This window comes from Capricornis sumatraensis, chromosome 3 (assembly GCF_032405125.1).
Source record: "Capricornis sumatraensis isolate serow.1 chromosome 3, serow.2, whole genome shotgun sequence".
Taxonomy (NCBI): domain Eukaryota; kingdom Metazoa; phylum Chordata; class Mammalia; order Artiodactyla; family Bovidae; genus Capricornis; species Capricornis sumatraensis.
In genome coordinates, this window is record NC_091071.1 from 134020673 (window position 1) to 134045041 (window position 24369).

At 37.0% G+C, this 24369-nt stretch overlaps 1 protein-coding gene across 1 annotated transcript in view; it reads right to left on the minus strand.

The window, feature by feature from the left end:
* The window catches only part of ORC2 (origin recognition complex subunit 2), a 37131-nt gene extending 13753 nt beyond the window's left edge, over nt 1-23378 (minus strand). The window contains exons 1-11 of the mRNA XM_068968175.1: nt 23313-23378; nt 18596-18643; nt 17497-17600; nt 16738-16881; nt 15208-15297; nt 10759-10851; nt 9754-9785; nt 6753-6813; nt 3996-4189; nt 2907-3005; nt 667-776 (exon numbers count right to left, since the gene is read on the minus strand). Of these exons, the coding sequence (XP_068824276.1) occupies nt 667-776; nt 2907-3005; nt 3996-4189; nt 6753-6813; nt 9754-9785; nt 10759-10851; nt 15208-15297; nt 16738-16881; nt 17497-17593 (920 nt within the window). The 5' untranslated portion in view covers nt 17594-17600; nt 18596-18643; nt 23313-23378. The remainder of the gene's footprint in view (nt 1-666; nt 777-2906; nt 3006-3995; nt 4190-6752; nt 6814-9753; nt 9786-10758; nt 10852-15207; nt 15298-16737; nt 16882-17496; nt 17601-18595; nt 18644-23312) is intronic.
* Between the last annotated feature and the right edge of the window lie 991 nt (nt 23379-24369).

The window sequence follows — 24369 nt, forward strand, 5'->3', positions numbered from 1 at the left end:
TAAACACTTCCTTATACTAAGTTTCTTTTAAACACAAATATAAAAACAATTATAGAAAAAAATTTCTATATTTAAATTTTTACCATTCTAGGTATTTTAATGAAAGTTTAAAATTTTACCTTAAGTATTTGAGAAATGATAAAATATTCTAAAAAACAATTTAAAATGGTAAAATAATATTTATAGACCAGATCTCATGAAATTTGAAGGTTTATAGTACATGTAAATAGAATGGGATTAAAAGAAAAATACATGTTCTTTCATTTTAGAAACTTGGCTGTGAAAAACTGAAGTAAAATCTGATATATTTATCAATTATGACAAATTGTACTTTCAAATATTTTTATAAGTAATAGTTCATAATTCTAAGAAAGGCTATTTAGTTTATAAAAGCTTTCAAATTTGATTAAACTTAGAAAAGACACATTTTCTGTAAATTGGAATTTCTGAGAAGAGTCATATAATAATATGACATTTCTACATTTGGGTCATAAAACTGGGAAAACATCTATTTTTTCAAATTTTTACACATAAGTAAAAATGCATATCAAGGTCACTGCAAAAAAAATTAATGTCTAACTGCTTTGATTTTAACAGACTTATGTATATATATTATTATGTAAATATATTTATTTTACAGAGGTTTGCAATGATAATAGTACTTACTGTAACTGCAACATCCATTTATGAAATAACTGTTCATGCTGTTGATTTAGTTGTTTAAGTTCAGCAGAAAAGGAAGGAGAAACCTTGCTCAGTAAGTTGTGCAAAGTTTGCTTTAAAAAAAAGAAAGAGGGCAGAAGAAGATCACTCTTAAGTCACATACATCAAATCAATTCAAAGTAAAAATACTCCCTTACAGGTCAAGGTTAGAAGAGGCTATTAGTGGAAATATTACTTTAATCAGGTTTGGTAATGAGTGCATCTACTGAATATACATAGTATTTCAATATTTGTTTTTGTAAAATGTTATATACTCTTACATACTAACATGTAAAACAGTAATGAATTTGCTAAGTTTTGTCTAGAACCATTTACATGACAATGAACTCCAAATGTAAGGCTTTAATTTCTAAAAAAAACTGTTACTATCATGAGATGATTAAACCTGCCTCCCAGTTTTGACAACAAATCCAGACGTTCTGGTGACTAAACACAGCTCACTTCTTGAAATGAAAACACTAGCAAAAAGCTGTATATCCCTTTTTACCTTGGCACTACTGTGCTTTCATCATTCTATCCTTTAAGTAAAATATTCTGTTAATACTGAAGACTAGTGCAGCAATCAAGATTCTAAACACTCTAGCCTATAGTTTGTATTTTTTGCCAATAGTTTTAATTTATTCACATACTTAAAGAGAAATAGGACAAATTCTAAGTGAAATGTTAAGCAGGTAGCTTTAAAAAATTTCTCTCTCCATCTGTGCCGAATTACATTACTAGCCCCAGCACTTGCCGCTCCCCTATCCATACCCTTTGCTGTGTGACTTTGCAATCCCTCCCACTCAACAAGTGAGTCTAGTCCCCTGCTCTTTGACTTTGTTTCCAGCCACGTCATTTACCGTGGCTACCAGAATGAGGCAGAAGAGACAGAGACAGTTTTGAGCCCAGGTTTTATGAGGTCTTTTATTTTTTCACTTCTGTCTCTGACATTGTCATGAGGAGAACATGCCTCTGGTAGCCTTCCAAGGAGGTCCAACAAGGAAGACAGATATGTGGAGCAAATCCTAGATCGGCCAACTCCCAGCTAACTGGAAGACATGAGAAATAAATGCGTCTTGACGTGCTACTGAGACTGTATCCATCAGCTATGTCTGCAATTTATGAAAGACTTTCCTTTCTTTCATTATCAGTAACAGGTGTTTCTTTCATTCTCTGAGAGATCTTTGTCTCTAGGTCCTGTGAAGTCCTATTTTGACCCTCCACTTTCCCCCACCCCCATGCTGCTTGTATAAAAACAGATGCACTAAGAAGATGTTAGTGCCATCTCTTCCTTGGAACAATGTGGTTTCTTGACACATGTTTTCAGCTAGTCTCTGATTTGAGTTGCAATACCAATGAGCCAGGTAGAAAGAAACAAAACACCCAAAAAAACCAACCACACAGCACCATGTCATCCAGGTCAGCGATCTACCCAATAATCTCCTCTCTCTTTTCTATAGCTTGCAAACTCTGTCAAAAGTCCTGTATACCTCAGAAAATTGCACTGAATTCTACTTTCAGGAAATAATAAAATCTTGATTCTCTGAGTCAGTAACAATCTACTGACTTAAATTATCAAGCCCACTTTCTATCAAACATTTTCTTATTCAGATGGTTCTGTGTCTTGTCTTAGTGAGGTACGAATAAAAGCCCTGAGTCTAACTGTATGGTATTTTTTATATGACACACTGGAACCACAGTATATAGTATCCCTGTTATCTTGCTGTACTGGACAGGCTTTCCATAATATCAGAAAGCAGAATACCCACTATGTTTTGCAAGGTTTTTAACTCAGAATCAGGTCAGTCAGTGTTTTATAACCAATGTGAGGTTCAATGAATATATGGGTTAAAATAACAATAGAGATTAATGGCACATGGATTTCAAAGAAACTATGACCCTGCACAGGGAACTATATTCAGTATCGTGATAAACCATACTGAAAAGAATGTGAAAATATATATAGATGTATAACTGAATCACTTTGTTGCACAGTAGAAATTAATACAACATTGTAAATCAAGTATACATATGTCAATAAAATAAAAAAAGAAACTATGACCCTGATGATTACTGTCGGTCCTGAAGAAATAACAAATAAGAGAAAAATATAATTATAGTACTCTTCAGATTTTGCTGCTTATGTAGTGTATTTTGCAGCTCACAATAAGAGAAATTTAGAAGTAGCCTTCGTTGCAACTTACCTGATCCAATTTAGCCCTCTTTAGTTTCTGCAGTGTCCTATCAGAGGTTAAAACTTTAGAACTGCTGTGGGCTTCAAAGTATTCTTCTACTAAGTGACTCTGAAAGCAGACAAAGCAAAGTCAGTTCTTAGTTTCAGATATTTGTCTTATATCAAAACTAGATAGTAACAGCAGTGTAGAACAGGGTAAGTGAAATTATTTATTTGGCAGTCAGTATTTTCTTTTTGAAGCAACAACACTTTGATTAAGGACCAAGCAAAATCAATTCCAGTGATAAAACTAAGTAACACTTAGGATCATGAAAGTTGAAGAAAGTGACTAGTTTGTAGTAGTCTGTCCAAAAACAATTCCTAAATTTCAACATATAATTCCCATTCAGACTTACAGAAAAAAAAAGGTTTTATATATTAGGACGTTTGTTTTGCCTCACACAGTCCTAGCAAATTCTTTAATTAGTACAGGTGAAGGACTGTGAAAATGAGAAAGATATCAACACCAAGGTTAAAATAAAAGACTTGCTTACTGTTCCAAAAGATGACTGACCACGTATTCTATTGATTTGGGGCATGACTGACCTCTATGAAAGGAAGGAAAGAATGGAAAGCTATCAAGCAGTAGGCTCTGCTCTGAGTCTTTACAGAGAACGAGAGGGTAATTAGCCCTTTCTCAGGCCATGATATGTGCAGTATTCCCCAAACAACTCAACCTGGATCCAGAGTCACAGCATTTATTATATATTTACACTAACCTGAGTACATCAACAGTGTTGCAAAATAAAACTGTATAAAAAGGTATATACTGAGAAGCCTTGCCTTCAATTATCCAACTAATATTTATTGAAAAGCTCTTTTTCAGTCAACTGAATTGCCAGCTTTAGCATGCTATGGTATTGATATATGGATATGGAGAGAGAGAGGCCAGGATACAAAGTTCAGAAATACACATGTGGGAATTTATGTGAAAGGCTGAGAAAATGTAGAAAAGTAAAGTAAAAATATTGTGCTGATCCTCCCATTTGGATCTTTCAGGTAGCTTATCTTTGAGTTATTACTAATTTTTCTTTCAGGTTAAAGTTCTCTCTTCACTTACTGTTTTCTTTCTCTTCATTTTCTTAGAAGGGGTTCCTCTGCAAACAGGACCTGAAACTACTCTATTCTGAGCTTGAATCTTTTGGCTCAATATGTCTTCATTAGTGTCCTCTTCATATTCCTGTGCGACCCCTTCATCATCCTCTGAGTTGGAAGCTGAATATTCACTTTCACTGTCAGAATGAGACCGTGGAACTGTGGGGGGAGAAGTAATTGGGAAAATTGGACAGCTTGACAAGAGAGATATTGTAGGGTATTAGGAAAGTGGGGGCATTGAAGTAAGAAACTGTGACTTCTGATTTTGCCATTACATGATGATGATCTCACCACAGCTAGTTTTGTAGGTTTTATGAACACTAGTTTCCTCATTTATCAAATGAGGCTACCAATGCTTATTTAATAAAGCAATGTGAAAATTACATTGAAATGCATATAAAGAACTAACAATGCCTAACACATAGGAACTGAGGCAGAAATTGTCAATCATACCTACTATGCTCTTTGCTTCTTCCTTGCTAATAGAATTCACTGTAAAATGTGGTAATGTGCTAAGGAATAAATAATCACAGTAAATTTAACTGTCTTTTCCTTTGCCCAATACATGCTCTCTCAGCCTCCTTTGCTACCAGAGTTGGCTATGTAAACATTTAACTGATGAAACTTGAAGGAAAATTTGCTGGAAGCTTTTGGGAAAGATTCTCCTCAGTTACAAAAGGAAAGCCCCTTGGTAGCTAAGTGGGTAAAGAATCTGCTTGCCAATGAAGGAAGACGCAGGCTTGATCCCTAGGTCAGCTTCCTCTGGAGGAGGAAATGGCAATCCACTCCAGTACTTTTGCCTGGAAAACTCCATGGGCAGAGGAGTCTGGTGGGCTGCAGTCCATGGGGTCCCAAAGGCTTATACCCATAGCTTAAAGCTACGGAAGCCATTTTGCAATATAAAATATCAAAACTAAAGATGAAAAATGCCAGTGATAAAGCAAAAAGACAGGAAGAACAGGAAGATCCTTCATGATACTGTTGAGTCACTACATCAACCATGAACTGTGTATCTCTAGACTTCTTGTGATGTGAGATACTTCAATGTCTTAAGCAATTGTTATAGAGTTTTCCATTGCTGCCCATTGAAAATGCCATCCTAACTGACAGAGCACTCAATATATGACAGTCACTACTTTAAGGACTACTAATACATAGGCACAATCCATCCCAGAGTTGATATAAAAGTTATATTTTTAAACAAACCATAATGACCCCAACCACTCTCTAGAAATAATAAAGCTAGTTTTATAATCATAAAGTAAGGATAAACTAGTTTTTATACTCAATAAGTATAAAACTATCATAAAAGGTTAAATTCCAAAAGAAATAATTTTAAGCAAATCACTATTTATTTTGAAGAGTAGATATACTTCAGAATATCCGGTCAGCATGTTAACAAATATAGATACTGAAAAAGAAAAAAAAAAAAAAGGCTTGATTTTGTGGGCATATATAGCTTAGAAGATTCAATTTGTGGTGATTGCTGCCCATGGTAGATGCATGGGTTAGAAGTGGTAGGAGGTACCAGACAATGTCTTTATCCTATCTACATGAATACATCATACATGTTGGTGTATTTATTTGATGGTTATTGAGAAGGAAAAGGATGTTCACCTTCTCTCTAAAAAAGATTCTTCTGTGGAGTAAGGAGGAAATTAAGATGTGGGATGTATTTGACATAAAATAATAATAACAATTGCACATATGATCTTTTACTACTTCAGATATTCACTAATTTAGTATTATAAATTTTATGTTGATTAGAAATCTTGCATCAACTTTATACCTTGAAAAGAACGGCTACGAGGCATGGACTTAACAATGTCAGCTAATATTGTCAAGGAGTCAACCCCAAGAAAGGCACTGATATCTTTAGGAAACCAAGGTCAACAAGAAATCTGCCCCAAAGTTAAACATTTAAAAACCCCAAAACAGGGAGTTCCCTATAGTTCCAGTAGTTTGGGTTCCACATTTTCACTGCGGTGGCCCGGGATCAATCCCTGGTCAGGGAACTAAGATCCTGCAAACTATACAGTGCTGCAAAAAAACCCCAAAAAACCCAAAACAAAAAAACCCCAAAACACTTTTAATTTCCCCAAAGGTGGGACTCATGTTTGTTTACTTGGCTTTGTATAGTATTCAGTATAACTGAATATTTTGAATTATTCCAATATAAAACTTCTTAATAAATCAACAGAACCATTTCTAACACTGTCTTAGGCAAATAAACCAGAAAGCATGTTATTATATTGAAGAAGAATTTTAACTAACCTTAATATCCACTGACTGTGATGTCAAAGACATGGTGCTAAGTGTTAAGAGTTAAAATATAAGATATACTCCTTGCCCTTAAGGGATTTACAGTTCAACTGAAGACGTGACCATATCCTTTCCATCATGGAAAGAAACAGCAGTAAGTAGTTATAATAATAAAAGATACTAATAGCTAACACCTGTTAAGCATATATCACAGTCAAGCACTACTAAGCACATTTGACATTCTTTATTTCAATGAATCTCAAAATAACTCTGAGGCTGGTACCACTGTTGTCCCTATTTCACAAATGAGGAGAATTGAGGCACAGAGAAGTCCCTGTGACAGGCCAAAGAAAAAGTAAGCATTCTAAGGCTAGAACCTGTATATTTAACCATTATTGCCTCTTGTTTAGATGCTTTTTTTTTTTTTTATAAAAAACTCAGTGTTAAAAGAAATACACACCTATTAATCTCTTCCTTAGCCCACGAGGTGCTGTTGACAGAAATTCACTTTTATCATTGTTCTGTTCAAAAATAAAAAAGCAACATAGTTTTAAATAGTCAAATAATAATGATGACATGGAAATTAATGATGGATCTGGGTGCAAGAAAGGCTGGAAAGAAAAAAATATTTTGTTTTCAATAGATGACATTAGAACTAGAGGAGCTACCTCCTGGAACTAGAAGACAATGACAAATGACTTTATTGGGGGAAAAAAAGACTATAACAACAAAAATGATACAAACAAATTCCAAAGGATTCTTAGAGTGATTCTATAAGTTGTATTCCAGACATCTGTAAAGTATGGACTTCTATTATTATATAAAGAAAAAGCATAAGTTTATCAGTGTTTGAACCATTCTTCACCTATCAGATTAGCAGAATTTTTTTTTTAAGAGGTAATACTGTTCAGTGATGATGAGTAAGCAAATGGGATTTGTTTAAATGGGATTCCTAGAGGCCTGGCGTGCTGTGATTCATGGGGTTGCAAAGAGTTGGACACGACTGAGCAACTGAACTGAACTGAACTGATACTTACGGCAATGGGCCTTTTAATGCACAAAAAATTTACTCGTGTTAAAGTAGTCTGTGAGGAGTCTTCCCTGGTGGTCCAGTAGTAAAGAAATCTGCCTTCCAAAATGCAGGAGACATGGGCTGCACCCTCTGTCGGGGAACTAAGATCCCACATGCTGTGGGGCAACTAAGCCTGCACGCCCCAACTAGAGAAGTCCAGGCCCTGCAACTGGAGAGCCTGTGTGCCCCAGCAAAGGCCCAGCATGGCCAGAAGTAAAAACAGTCTGTGAGGACAGACACAGAGGTTTCTACTTCTTGCTTCTGTACTCTTAATTTTTTAAACATCTATAGCGATATAACACGTTTTTCTTTTCTTTATAAAATCTAATACTTTAACACTATTCAATTTCTGCACAATAAAATGCCTATGGTTGTATACATGGTAACACTATTGATGATAAAAGATAAAACACCCTTTTTTTTTTGGCAACATGAATATATGACACAAAATATAAGTCTGCTGTCTTGTGATAAGTCGATGGCACTAGTTATAAATATAATAACTAAATTTTGATTCAGGATATTAATAGTATTATAATAGCTGATCTGATCCACAGGTTTATAAAATATATCATTGTATATTTTAAACTTTTTTGATACAGATCCTTAATTTTTAAAAAATATTTGGCCACCTTGATCCAGTACACATGTGCATATATAACTGAGTTAAATTATGATAATACTTATAATACAGAAATTTCCTGTTTTATCCTATTTCATTTTTTAAAAATTGTAGATCATGTCCTACCAAACTGATTTCTGGATTGAGAACTGAGACAGCCTATATCCACAGAGCTTATTTATCAGGTCTGAGGACATCTGTGTCAAAATAATCATTTCAGAAAATTCTTGCTCAAAAAGGTAAGGCTATAAACTAGTAATAACTTCACTGTTTCCTACAGAAATTTCTGCAAATAATTTATCTTGACAGTTTGCTCATCTGGGCAATCTATTCTCCCATTAGGATAGCAGATTACTAACCAGGGCAAACAGCTTGCTTACTTGTTTCTTATCAAATGCTTGTTTACTTATCAAAACTCAAATTTTGATAAGTAAATTTCAATTATTGTCTGCTACCCTGGACGAAACTCAGTTTAAAACCCTCTCCTCACTGTATCCACTAATCCTAAAATATTATGCCATGAATTTTTGTCTAATACAGATCAGTTTTCCATCTTGACAGATGTGCCTTAAAACCCTTGAGGCCAGATCCGATCCTCAAAGCCCTATACATATTCTCTCCTGATTGACCCCTTCTAAGAAAAAACACTAAGACTCTCTCAGGGTGATGGTCTCTTACTGTGGTGGGTATAATACCACTGGTTAACAGGTTTTCTGACCATGTTTTAGGGAATCAACAAGATCCACTAAGTTGTGATCCACAACTTGAAAAAGAATGTGCTGATTTATCTAAAACACTGACTGGATTGTGAAGTGAAGTGAAGTCGCTCAGTCATGTCCGACTCTGCAACCCCATGGACTGTAGCCTACCAGCCTCCTCCATCCATGGGATTTTCCAGGCAAGAGTACTGGAGAGAATGAGCTTTATTCTTTTATAGTTATACAAGATATAATATGGGGGAAAAAAGCATTATCAAAGGCACGGGAGGCTCTGACATGTCTAGTCTCACACCTATACTTGCCTAAAATAGGACATTCCTGCACAGGCCTATAACCATGGCCCTGAATGTCTATACTCAAAATTTTATGAGGGGTTCCCAGAACTGAGCCGGTACACAAGTCCAGACATGTCTAAATCTATAGCCACCTACGCCTGGAAACACTCACCACTCACATATTCATTATCCTGGATTTATCCATGCCTACCTGGGCTTGCCCACATCTAGGCAGGACCACTTGACGAAGTATTATGAAAGAACAAAACCAGAAAAACACAAAGGAGAGGATAAACTTTTCATTACTGTCTGCTACCCCGGAATGAATTAACCAAAGCCAACTTAGGTTTCAAACATAAATGGTAAGGGGATAGATGAATGCATTTAGTGGATTTGGGGATTAACCCCCACCCCCACCCCCACACCAAAAAAACACATTATATATAAAAGCAACACCAAACCAAACTGTAAAACTTCCAAGCCAACTCTGCTTGATGAAAATACCCAGGGATAGTTCTGACACAGAATAGGCAGGACAGTTGGGGCCAGAAAACCTGGCTTCATTTTCCAGCTTGTCCCTTTCCTAGTTTGGTGAGTTTAGACAAGTCACTTCACTTCTCTGAACCTCACATTCTTCATCTATAAGTTAGGTATTTAATTAGCAGATACTTGTAAATGATAAAGTACTATCTAAATTAACAGGTGAAATGGTTATTTTTCATGTCTTACTTTATAACACTATGGTTTTTGCTTATTTTTAGTCAATTGCTTACCTTCAACTGAGATTTGTCTGAAGCAGAATGCCCTAAAGAATGAAACAAAAAGCCATTACTCACTACAAATACTTCATGTTCCATAAAAACCTAGTTTCATTAAAAGCAAAGTTGCAGGTTCTATCCAGAAGCCACTATATTACTGAATTCTCAATTAATTACATCTCCACTAGAGGCTGAACTGTTCTTATTAATTTTATGATTGCTCTCATTAATGACATTTCTGTAGCATTCATGTAACAAGAAAAACTACATCTTTTCATTGTTTATTTTATGTTTATTTATTTATTTTAGCCATGTCATGTGTCTTGTGAGATCTTAGTTCCCCAACCAGAGATCGAACCCAGGCCCCAGCAGTGGAAGTGTGAAGCCCTAACTGCTGGACCATGAGGGAATACCCAGCTCATTATTTTAATAGCACACTATTTAATCTAGTTGGAATGGGCTATTCAAAAACAAGTGCTCCACAATTCTCCACAAACTATAAGACTTACAAATCCCCAAAACCTTATTTCAAATAGCATTTGCCAAAGCAAATCTTCCACAAACATTTGGCTAAACTAGGCAAATGACAACAGTATTTATTGTCTCTATCAATTTGTATAAGTTCAACCCACACAGATCTTTTTGCCCTTTACTTTTTGTATTTTTGCTAAATACACTAAAGCACATAGGCTGGGGTATTAACTGCATCTGCCGAATGCATTTTCAGAACAGAAAAGAAAATATATAAACAAGCACTTAGACCAAAAATAAAGTGGTATACTTCAATGCGAGAGACCCGGGTTCGATCCCTGGGTTGGGAAGATCCGCTGGAGAAGGAAATGGCAATACACTCCGGTTCTATTGCCTGGAAAATCCTATGGACAGAGGAGCCTGGTAGGCTACAGTCTATGGGGTCGCAAAGAGTCGGACACGACTGAGCAACTTCACTTCACTTCACTTCATACTATAATTTGAAGCAACTCTGAAAGCTCTCCTTAAACAACTGAGGTAAAATCTTACCCTTGCTACACTGAGGAATGTCTATTGTAATTTCAGGATCATTCTTCATATTGAGCGAAACAGTTTTTCTTGGTGTTTTCACTAGTTCGGAAGCTGTAAATAGACAAAAGAAATACATAAAATATTTTTTTTAATGTATAACAGATTAAGAGGGAAAGTATCTTTATTTCACTTACATAAATTAAAAAAAAAACAACTCGCTGCTACTATTATCAGAAAGATAAATAAACCCAGCCATGTTAAGAGTAGAACTGCTTTCACCTTTACTCACTGTTATCCAAGCATCTTGAAGTCTTTCTTCAAGGTCTTGCCAAAAAAAAAAAAAAAAAAACCCACAAAAGCAAATAAAGAGCTAACTTTGACCTTGCTGGTTTCTCTAATCATCATATTCTCTCCCTCTCCTCTCCACTGACAGGCCTATAGTTCTTCCATTTCTCTACCATTATACTTAAGGAACATCTTTGCAAGGGCATAGGAAAGAATGGCCAGAAAGTGGGATTAAAAGTTAAAACAGTTAAGGTTTAAAATTATACTAATTTTAAAGCTCTTAAATCTCCCCCAAAGTGTGGTTTACTTTATTACTTATGTCTAAAACTCTATAACACATATTAATAATGTATAAAATATGATATAGCATTAAACAGGGCATTTCTTCAACTGAGCATCAGATGAAATACCTGGCTTCTTACAGCAGGGGCCATTTAAAATAAAAAATACAAATGTTAAAGATGCTCACATTCTCTCACTGTAATAGGCACACAGGAACTGAAGGAACAGATTTACATTTCCCCAATAACACACACTGGAACACTGTTCACTGAGGAAAAAAGTATACACTATTTAAATTATCTTTTTTTTTTAAAGACAAAATATAGTTGGATTTGTTAGGTTAAAACCATTTTACTGACTCAAACTCTTTTTAACCTAATTCACACAGCTTTATCCTCCAATCTTGGAACTGACCCAAGATATTTATGCAGTCCCCACAAATGCACTGGCTATTTTTTTCTTAACCTCCTCGGTCCTCTGTATCACTCATTACAGTTTACAAAATGTTTCTTTGAAATTATTCCTCCATCTGGATTCCATGGTTTTATCCTGCTCCCTGGCTACTGTTGGTAGCTATTCCATCTCTTCTTCACTGTCCTCATTCCCCCAAGCAATCTACCTAAGGCTCAGGCCTTGCCTTCTCTTTACACCAGAAAAGTAGCCCAAGTTTGCATTAAAGGCTGCTGATCCACAATATAGGAAAAAAACCCTTCACGTCAACAAAAAGCCACAAAAGTACACAGTAACTTAGCTGAAATAGTTTTGGTTTTAAAACATAGAATTTCTCTGCTTTTAAATAACTTTTAATTAAAAAAGGAAAAAAGGAAGAAAAAGGAAGAATTAAAGAGGAAAAGGAACAAGAGAGTCATCCATGTGTGGATATTAATTTCCGTAATAAAAAACTGGGGGATATATTTTATTTAATTTTCATTTTTCTTATTCATTTGTACTGTATATTTACACAACGAGTGGTCTGCAACATAGTCAAAATTTTTAAGTAAAATTTCTCTTTGGGACTTACCTGCGGGTGCAGTGGATAAGAATCCACCTGCCAATGCAGGGGACATACGTTCAATCCCTGGTCTGAGAAGGTTCCACATGTCCCACAGCAACTAAGCCCATGCACCACAACCACTGAGCCCACACGCTAGAGCCCTTGAGCCCCAACTACTGAGCCCGCGTGCTGCAGCTACTTAAGCCTGCACTCTCTAGAGCTCATGCTCTACAAGAGAAGACGCTGCAATGAGAAGCCTGTGCACCACACCTAGAGAAAGCCCGAGCACAGCAATGAAGCCCCAGTGCAGCCAAAAATCAATTAATTAAAAAAAATTCCTCTCTGCCTAAAAATAACTTCTCATCAGATTTTATCTGATCCTATCTGAACAAACTAATTTCAATTTCGCAAGTGTTCTCTGTAGTTCACAAAGCCTTGTAAACTAACTCCTACTCAATTTCTAGCCCAACTATATCTTGGTTAGTGCAATTATATTTAATCATCTTTTATACTCAGAGTAATATCGATTTTCTGACTGATCACTTATTTAAAAATATGAAGGCATTCTATTTTATCGATATGTTTAGATGTAAACCCAATCAGCAACAATAGTTAATGAGTCAAAGAGCATCATAACTAAACACAGATTTTTGGAAAGTATGATCAGTCATATTATCCAAAAAACTATCTTTTCATGACTGCATATTTCTTTCAGATGTGGTGAGAGAAATGCCTATCATAACAATACTTAAGTTCCTCACAGTGCATACAGATAGACGTGTATCACTGCAGCTTTGTGGCACACTCAGGGAACTTCTACTTGATGACTCCACTGAGGTTCCATTATTCTTTCCACTATTAGTTCTCCTCTTTCTCCAATGCCCCACTGGCCTTAAGATTTCATTTTGGCTTTAGTGTCTATCTGCTGCTGCTGCTGTTAAGTCGCTTCAGTTGTGTCCAACTCTGTGCGACCCCATAGACAACAGCCCACCAGGCTCCCTTGTCCCTGGGATTCTCCACGCAAGAACACTGGAGTGGGTTGCCATTTCCTTCTCCAATGCATGAAAGTGAAAAGTGAAAGTGAAGTCGCTCAGTCGTGTCCAACTCCTAGTGACCCCATGGACTGCAGCCTACCAGGCTCCTCCGTCCATGGGATTTTCCAGGCAAGAGTACTGGAGTGGGGTGCCATTGCCTTCTCCGTTGGTGTCTATCTGATCTTTCCTCTAATAATTATTTCAGGATTTTCCTCTGGTTTCTCAGAGATCCAACATAGAATTCAGTCATTTTTACAGATCAAAAAAATTTAAATTTCTTTTGCATTGAAGTACAGTTGATTTAAAATGGTGTGTTAGTTTCAGGTACAGAGCAAAGTGATTGTTTTCTTTTTCAGATTCTTTTCACATACAGGTTATTACAAAATATTGAATATAGTTTCCTGTGCTATAAGTCCTTGTTGTTTACCGATTTTCTATGTATTAGTGTGCATCTGTTAATTCCAGACTCCTAATTTATCCTTCTCCCAACTTTTCCTTTTGGTAAACATAAGTTAGTTACATTTCTGTTTTGTAAATAAGTTCATTTGGTCTTTTTATTTTTGATCATCTAGGGTCTCCTAGAACATTAACTGTGTATTTAACTTACATCACGAACAGTGCAGAAATAATTACATACTTATGGTCATACCAAGTTTCCCTTCACCTGGCTTGCTGGCAAGGACGCCCCTGAGGATACTGAGTATTTCCTCTACTATAGGTTAGTACCTATTTTCTTTTCAGTTTTTTGGCCTAATTGTACAGCATGTGGAATCTTAGTTCCCCAACTAGGGATTGGAATCTGTGCCCCTGCACGGGGAGTGCAGAGTCCTAACCACTGGACCACCAGGGAAATAATAAGTTTATTTGTATAAATTTTAAAAAAAATTTCTTGATGTAGATAATAAACTCTAAGAAAAACATCAATTAGTGTAAATTATTGTATGTGCCATGTTAGAATCAAAATTAATGATGCATGTAGTATCTTTCAGAAAACTGAATTTTGCAAATGTTTAAAATTTTATTATGTTCAGAAGCACAGGTCTTACCAATATAATTACTTTTTATACGTCCCTCATCAGTTTTAACACTCAACATGTGTGATTTAACCGTGAATGTTTAAATGATCATTGGTTACAATGACTATATAAAAATATGCCACCTAAGACATATACATATAGATGTTCTACTATTATAGATTATAAGTCTTTTTATATTAATACAAACAACTACATTTTGCCAGGCAGTTAATTATTATCCCTTTGCTCTTAACTTTTTGGTATTCTCAAGCTTTCATATACTTATGGACCGCCTTAATTTTAAAGTGCTTTCACATGTTATTTCCTTTCCTCAAAACAGTCAAAACTGATGATCCCTCATGCCACAGGATCTAACTAGTCTAGTTCTCTGAAACTCAGTAATTCATGTGTAATTAGTGTAAGTGGTAACCTGGGTAAGAAAACTATTAGAACAGCTCATTCCTAACAATTTTATATAAATGATTTTCTCTAGTACAAACAACATTTTTCTTCTACATATACTGTAAAATTCTTATTTTCAATAAATTCAGAATATTTCTGTGCAAACTTAAGTCACTCACTTAACAAAAGAAGTAAATGTTAAGAACCTGTGCTAGATGTTGTGGGAAGTAATCTAAGACAGGGTTTCTATAAACTTAGAACCTAGCTAAGAACAGAAGACATCTGAGTATGAAAAATACTAATGACTTTAAGTACGCTTGAATATGTAATATAAAATGACATCCCTCATCATTCTTTTAGTGAAAGCAATGGGGTGATAACTGTGGGAAATGTGGTTAAACACACCTTCTTAGAAAAGATGAATAATCATTACAGAAATCAGAAAGCAACATACCTAATTTAGCCATCTTTTCAGGGTGTTTTCTGTTCTGAAAAGGATAAACTTTATTCCCACCATCTGTAGCAGAGCCATTTTTCAAGGATTCTGAAAGAAAAAAATGCAACATAAAAAAAGAATGCAAGAAACATAGGTGAGGTCAATTGACAGAAAAAAAAGGTAAAATTTTACCTAAAAACTTAGGATATGTACCCCTCACTGTCTTATAAAGGTTCAACAATATGTGTTTATAAATAAAATGTTTAAAATACACAATAGACCATGATACTGTTTAAATTTTAAAACACAGAAAACATGTTATTCACAGATACACAAAAATACACTCAAAAATAGTCATATGATAGAAGTTCTCTTTCTCTCAACAAAGACCCTGACTTAATTTCATTCTTTAATTTTCCCTTTAAAAATAACAACTGCTAAAAGTGTCAACTGTCTAGTTAGGGACACTTTTATGACAATCTACCCTGCCTGCTAAGCCTACTGAGGGGTGGTGGTCATTTTTTGCATCATGTCATTTAACACTGGGAAAAAAATCCAAAAGCAGTATCACTCAAGAACAATGACCACTTATAAGTCAAGTGTGAGACAGTAAAAGACATGCACATCAGGGAGGCAGGTGGCATCGACAGGACAGAACTGGCGCACAGAGATGACATGGGGGAGACCAGAAGACCCGAGGCAGCAAAAACCCTGCTCCTAGATCCAACGCCCCTAGTGCCCAACAGTACTGATTTTGTTCCTTGATCATAATTTTTTTTTAAGTCAACTTAAGTAGGTCCATGCTCCTTGCACTGGAATATAAATCTGTGCTCTTTGAGTCTTAAGCAAATTATAATTCAAGCCTAACATTTTAAAGCCTATTATAACTTACTTAAATTTTAAGTAAACATTTTTAAGTAAATTATAATTCAAGCCTAACATTTTTAAGCATAATCTGGCAGGAATCTGGCTTAGGTATAAAAAAGCATAACATTAGCATGCCTAGTTGGAACACATTACTTCTTGGAATAATCCTTCTATCTATTTCTGTAGAGATGATCAAGGTAATAATAAAGTGACTTGTTTTATGAAATTATTTCAAATTAGTTGAAAGTACAAATATCTTTTAAAAAATATATTTAAAGTGCTAGGTCCGTAGACTGTATCTTTCTTAAAGTAAGAACAAGTCTATAGTAGAAACTCAGTGCTTCAATCTTTCCAACTGCAGAGAAAGAATCTGAAGGAATGCTTTTCTGATGAGAAATAATATAGCACACCAGATAAAAGTGTTTTGGAGGTGGACAATGGTGATGATAGGACAATATTATGAATATATTTAATATAACTAAATTGTACACTTAAATTGGTAAAGATGGCAAATGTTGTTATTAGCATATGTATTTTAAAATTTAAAAAACTGGGAAAAAATTGTAGCAAAATGCTACCTAACCAACAGGACTACTTTTAGGTAACCTGCAGAGCAATTTCAGCTACCTGCAGAAATTTGAGGGTACATTCCCAACTCCACAACCCCTACCCTGCAAATACCTTGAACATCTTGTCCTAAAACTTCAACATAGTTCTGATCTTTTAAAACTTCCTGGTCATCTTCCTCCAACTCATTTTCTGGCTTCTTTATTATTTTTTGTGTGTTGACCAAAAGCTGGGCTCGCTCCTTTTTTATTTTAGGTCCTATATAAACATTCAAAGAATTAGAACATGACAGGTATGAATTCTTTTAAATGTAAACATTACAGTTAAATAAATAAACTACACCATTTCATTGTCATTATTTAAAAGCTGAAAAAAAAACTCGGTGTTTTCTCTTTGATTCAACAGAAATCACAGTTTGTGTAAGTTTGTATAAGTTAAAAAAAACGTTGAAATTATATATTTTGGGGGTTCAAAATAACTATACATTTTCATTACAGTAGATGGTTATCTTATCACTTAACACCATTGCTGAACATTTCATATGAGGTGAGGTTTTATTATTTTTGTTTAATTTTTTTTAATGTTTAATTTTTTAAATTTGTGTTTTTGGGATCTTAGTTCCCCAACCAGGGACTGAACCTGGGTCCCCTGCATTGCATGGTAGAATCTCAACCACTGGACCATCAGGGGAGTCCCCCTATTTTTAATACAGTTTTAATAGAATAAACTAAAAATTAAGGTAGTATTTACTTGCAGTCTTACTAGATCAAATACTTTGTGCTATATTTTCAAAATAGATGATTAGACTTTTAAAAGTGAAATAATACATAATCATTAAATAAACATCCCTTCCATTGTATAATCATTTAGTACCTCCTTCTCTATCAAGAATGTGATTAAGAACATCATCATCTCCCACAAATTGAACTTTCAGCATCTTGTCTTCCTTTAATTCCAGCGTGCTCGTCATTCCTAACCTAAACAAAAGCAATAAAGTACTCAAAAGTGATGAAAAATTCCTATCAACAGTCAAACATTCACATAATGAATCCATATATTTGCATAATATTTTTAAAAGTCTGTAAGTATGAAGGACACATTATTCATTATTGTATCAATATTATGTTTTTGATAATAAGTAACTCAATTCTTTATCTGAAAAATGGAAGAGATGACAAAGTGCCCGAGATTAGGAAAAAGCCAAGCCCAATCAAGGCAACTGAAATATAATGACAGGAAAACAATTCTGTGGGTAAAAAACTCTAACGAATTTATAGGATAACAACATTAATTAGAAGGGGGAGATTAATACATGAGCTTAGAAAAAGAGCAGCCAAACAAGGAATGATAGTTTGGTGGATTTTATTATCTATTCACTAGAAAGATACAGTCTATTGGGGGAAGCCTGCGGACATCACTGTGTCCAAACCTGAATCGAATAATCCTCAAGGACCTCCCTTTACTATTAAATTGCATGCTCCCCAAACAACTTTATAATTATGAATATGGCTTTCTAGGTATCTCGGTAATTAAATAGTAAACATGAATCCTTCCAATACTTTATGGTCAGCTCTTCACTGAATAAATTTCAGATTTGGCAGGCAAAAGTTTGATCAACTCTTACTTCGTCGACAAAATTTAGTTTCAGAACTTACAATGCTACTTATTGCCTGAAACAAATTAATAACTCCACCTAGCTGTCAGTTAATCAGCAGTTTACTCAAAAAAAGACTTTTTTCTCTCCTGTCTCTGATAAATCCTATTTATATGCTTTTCCCTGACAAGAGGATCATACTGCTGTGTCCCCCATGAGTCAGTTCTTTGCATGCAGATAACTGCCGTCTATGGGGTTGCACAGAGTCGGACACTGAAGTGACTTAGCAGCAGCAGCAGCAGCAACAACTTACTAAATATTGCCAAGTTATCTTTTTTAACTAGCACACTAAATGATTTTGTCTCAGTTTTCATTTACCTTAAAGGTACTACATATTCTTCAGCTGGAAAATTCAAGTAGAGTCACCTGTTTTGGGAAAAAGACCTCAGTCAGGCCAGCAAACAGGAAAATGAGAGCAACCAAAGAAGTTCATGAGTTTTTACAAACAAGATGAATAAAGGCAGATCTTACAAAGCCAAAGTTACTATGACGACACAGTAAAGGGCAAAATGACCATTACCATTTTGGCCAGGAAGCCTTGGAGACTGAGAAGATCTAAATTGCAGAAGCAGGTGGTAGAGAGAGGCCAAAATTTTGAGTACTTATTATGTGCTAGACAAAATTTTTGAATGTATGTATTTCCATTTCATCCTCATAACAATTCTATTAGGATCATACTTTGTGTTCAAAGATAATAAGGTAGGAGACAGATGGGCCCCCAGGCTGGACAGCTGGTATTTGTCAAATGGAGTAAAACTAAAGTTTTGTCCTAAGCCAAAGAACAAACCTGATTCTCTTTCTCCATGGAAATGGAGCAAATAAACCAGCAATGGGGAATTTGTTACAACAGAAATGGGAAAATGTGATTTTTTTAATGCTAACAAACAAGGGAAACAAAGTCAATGGCTATAAAAACCCCAAGAATAGGTCCGTGGGAGTTAAGCAATCCTGGTTTTACTTCAGCTGTTTCTAATCTATAGTGCCCATAACAAGCCTTGTCCTTCATAAAATAATTCCTTAGTTACTCTCTATGTAAATTATATCTTGCACCTGGCCTCCCCCGCTCCCCCTGCCAACACCCTTGTAACACTGCCTTGTAGCATTCATTTCAGAAAGGTCATAAGCTGATAACCTTGGAGGACCAGATCCAGTGTTGACGCCATTTGAAACTTTGCAGAAGAAAGAAGAATGCAAGACTGCCTTAATCCTTATCACAAACCCCTGACCATGAGCCCTGAAGACCTCTCCCTATTCCCCAGAGAAGGGGGTACAGTTGTTGAGGTGTTCCCTCTTTGCCTGGCAAAGAAATAAAGCTATACTCTTTCATTCAAAATTCTGTCTCTGTATTTCTATTTGACATTGGTGTACAGAGAGTTAAGATTTTGGCAACAATAATATTTCACCTATAATTTATATGACCATAGTAACGCTAGAGACCTAGTAAACATGGAAGAGATCAAGAAGAGACAGAAAGAATACATAGAAGAACTGTACAAAAAACATCTTAATGACCTAGATAACTATGATGATGTGATCAGCCACCCAGAGCCAGACATTCTGGAGTGTGAAGTCAAATGGGCCTTAAGAAGTACTGCTGTCAATAAAGCTAATGGATGCAATGGAATTCCAGTAGAGCTATTCAAAACCCTAAAGAATGATGCTATCAAAGTGTTGTACTCAATATGTCAGGAAATCTGCAAGACCCAGCAGTGGCCACAGGTCTGAAAAAGGTCAGTCCTCATCCCAATTCCCAAGAAGGGTAGTACTAAAGAATGTTCAAATCATCGGACAATTGCACTCATCTCCCAAGCTAGTAAAAAAAAAAAAAGCACAAGTGCTCAGTCGTATACGACTCTGCAACTCCATGGACTGTAGCCCACCAGGCTCCTCTGTCCCATGGGATTTTTCCAGGCAAGAATACTAGAATGGGTTGCCATTTCCTTCTCTAGGGGATCTTCTTAACTGAGGGATCAAACCCTGGTCTCTTGCATCTGCTGCATTACCAGGTGGATACTTTACCAGTAGTACCACCTGGGAAGCCCCCATGCTAGTAAGGTCATGCTTAAAATCTTGCATGCTAGGCTTCAGCATTACGTGAACGAAGAACTTCCTGATGTCCAAGCTGGGTTTAGAAAAGGCAGAGGAAACAGAGATCAAACTGCCAACGGATCATAGAGAAAGCAACAGAATTCCAGAAAAACATCTACCTCTGTTTTATTGACTATGCTAAAGCCTTTGATTGTGTGGATCACAACAAACTGTGGAAAGCTCTTGAAGAGACGGGAATCCCAGACCATCTTACTTGTCTCCTGAGAAACCTGTAGTGGGTCAAGAAGCAACAGTTAGAACAGTATGGAACAACTGATTGGTTCAGGATTGAGAAAGGAATATGACAGGGCTGTCTGCTGTCATCCTGTTTATTTAACTTATATGCTGAGCACATGCTGGGCTGGATGAGTTACAAGCTGGAATTAAGATAGCAGGAGAAACATCAACAACTTCAGATATGTGGATGATACCACTCTAATGGCAGCAAGCAAAGAGGAACTAAAGAGCCTCTTGATGAGAGTGAAGGAGAATGAAAGAGCTGGCTTAAAACTAAATATTGAAAAAACTAAGATCATAGCATCCAATCCCATTACTTCATGGCAAATAGAAGGGGAAAATATGGAAGTAGTGACAGATTTCCTGGGTACTAAATTAGTGCAGATGGTGACTGCAGCCATGAAATCAGAAGACAATTGCTTTTTGGCAGGAAAGCTATGACAAACCTAGACATTATGTTGAAAAGCAGAGACATTACTCTGCTGACAGAGGTCTGCAGAGTCAAGGCTATGGTTTCCCAGTAGTCACCTATGGCTGAGAGCTGGACTGTAAAGAAGGCAGAGTGCCAAAGAATTGATGTCTTTGAACTCTGGTGCTGGAGAAGACTTCTGAGAGTTCCTCAGATGGCAAGGAGATCAAACCAGTCAATCTTAAATACTCAGTGGAAGGACTGATGCTGAAGCTCCAGTATTTTGGTCACCTGATGCGAACGGCTAACTCATTAGCAAAGTCCCTGAAGCTGGGAAAGATTGAGGACAGAAGAAGAAAAGGGCATCAGAGGATGAGATGGCTGGATGGCCTCACTGATGCAATGGACATGAACTTGGGCAAACCTCAGGAGATGGTGAGGGACAGGGAGGCCTGGCGAGCTACAGTCCATGGGGGTCACAAAGAGTTGGATACGACTGGGCAACTGAACAACAGCAATACAGATTTTGGCAACACTAATATTTCATCTATAATTTATATGGCCATTGCCAGTAGAACATATTCTTTTGTTCTTTGCCAACTTTCTAGTCATGATACTGCTTCTTAGTATGCGGAATTGGATTTATTAGAGAAAAAGTTTAATGCATCTATGTGACATTTATACAAAATTAAGAAATATTTTCTTTTTATCTGTACAAAATAGCTTTCTGAGGGGCTGTTTGTCAGGAATTGTATAAGGCACTTCTATGCACACCAGATCAGTAAATCCTTAGACTCCCTGAGGTAGTTAAAATATATATAACTCTCCCAATTTACAGATGAGTTAAATGAGGTTAAATATTAAACTACTCACTAAAATTCACAAATTAGAAAGTGTATTAGGGCTGAAACCCAAGTTTGACTAACTCCAAAGACCCAGATCATTTTATTAATTGACACAATTCTCCTGCCATTAAATACAAACCTGTTATCCTAAATGCTTGTCTTGACCTCTGGAAACTATTCACAACATGTGTAGTCATTTTTTCCACACAGTGGTTCAAATATCCAAGGACTGCTACAGTTCCTCTAGGTTTCCAGTTCACTAGGTTAAACATCAGTAGTTCTACCAAGCATGCTTTTAAGAGCAGCATTCTGTTGTTTAGTCGCTAAGTCATGTCCAACTCTTTGCGACCCCATGAACTGCAGCAAGCCAGGCTTTCCTGTCCTTCACTATCTCCCTGGGTTTGCTCAAACTCATATCCATTGAGTCAGTAATGCCACTCAACCACCTATTCTTCTGTTGCCCCTCCTCCTCTTGCTCTCAGTCTTTTCCAGCACCAGAGTCTTTTCCAATGAGTCGGCTATGTTGTATAGAGGATTTGAAGCAATGACAATAAACAATGCAATAAAACAAATGATAAACTATAAATACTAATAGGGAATCTGGATCAGGGAAAATAAAAGAAAAAGAAAGCGAGAAATTAAAACCATACAAAGAATTTTTAACTCTGAGCTTCTCTCAATCAAAAGGATTAAAGTCAGTTACATAAATCTTATTAGCAAAAGTTTAGTAGTTCCTTCGTGGGGGAGGGGGGGAAGACTTTTAACAAAAATTTAAAAACAAATATTGTAGATAACTGAACACTATCCCAGGCAATTTCCCTATGGTATTTTACGTAAGAATTGTCTGGGCAGAAGCAGCCTAACTTAGTCTTGTCTGTAGCCCAATGCATTTATACATAATTCCCTTTTCTAGATTTTAAGGCATCTTATTACATAGGACAGAATCACAAAATTGAAATTTCTACAGAAACCTACCAAAGGAGCCTGGTTTTGCAACTGCTTTACAACCCCTGGCCCAGGGTGACTGGATTCATTTGGTGCTTCCAGGGTGGGATGACATCAAAGTGTTCCTGCTCCAGTGGTACTTTTGGGACAAGATTCCTTCCTCTTCAGCCCTCACTGTACCTGCTCCTATCCCAGGACACCTTACTACTTTCTTAACGGATTTTTACAGTTCTCTCTGCAAGCAGAAGGCTCCTCAAGCCGGGAAACAGATATTCTGGTAACAGACATCCTCTGAACACTAGATCCATCACTGCTGGACAGAGCAACGGTCTTTAAAGAAGGAGCCTCTCACCCCAACGAGTATTTACTGATTTCGCTCTGGGCCTCGCGCAGCCGAGGGTTCTCAGGCCAGCGAGGCTGGAGGCAGTCTGGCGAGCGCAGAGAGGGAGGCGCAGCCACCTCGCCCAGGGTGCTCAGGCGAAGGCTGGGGACTGGGTGCACCTGGACTTACCTCAGAAGCCCCGGGCAAAGCAGGAGAGGGAGGCAGGCTGTCCCGCTGCCCCACCACGAACTGCCAGGTCTCCACCAGGAGCGGCTGTGGCCGCCTCGTGCCAGCTGGACGCTACCGGCTGAATGGTCGCCGCTGGGAAGAAGGCTTCAGCCCTAGCAAGAATGCCAAATTCTTGTAGACAGTGCAGGAGCAGAACCGCAGGGTCGCAAGGTCGACCAGGAGAGCTCCGGGAGCCAGAAGGGGGGATGGGAAGCTTCCCTGCGGCACACCAAATCTCCCGCCCTGCTCAGGAGGCGGAGCCCTGTGTATCCAATAGCACGTGGACTCGGCTGAGAGCGACGGTTCTGCTCACCAGTCAACGTCGGTCTGATGGCCTCGCCCACAAGAAAACTGAGGAAAAGGAATCCCCAAGCTCTGGGTTCTGGGCTTTGCTTTTGCTCTTTCCGTTTCCGGGGAAGGGAGTAGGAAGCATTGCTTAGATTTGAGGAAATTGAGTGAACTCTGTGCAAACGCAGTCTTCAAAGTGTCATTGGTTTCTCTGGATACTTTCTTTTGAGGGAAAAGATAATGGAATGAATTTGGGTTTATTTATTTTTAAACAACCTCATTTGGCGTGAAAGGTAGGACCCCGTGCATCTCAGGGATTTGGGGTAGGGAGGAGGGGAGCAGTGCTCTCTGGTATGAAGAGAATTAGGGCTGGGGCACTGAATGTGGAGATCGGAATCAGACTACTGATAGGATGAAGAGAGGAGGAACATGGAAGGAATGGACGCAGAGAGAACTAATGAGGAAAAAGGTAATGAAGAAAAGGAGTGAACCTGCTGGAATAACAGTATTACCCACTAACTACGATTTCATTTGGATTCATTCATTCATTCAAAACAAAACCTGCATACTAGATAATAACGTTACACTATTGAGCTAGCGGAACCTGCTCTCTGTGCTCACAGTAGCCCTTATAGAAGATACTGAATATATGGGAAAAAATGCTACGATTTTGGAAAGCCCAGTGTTTATCGAACCACTGGCAGAATTATCTAATTAAAGGACAGAAGGA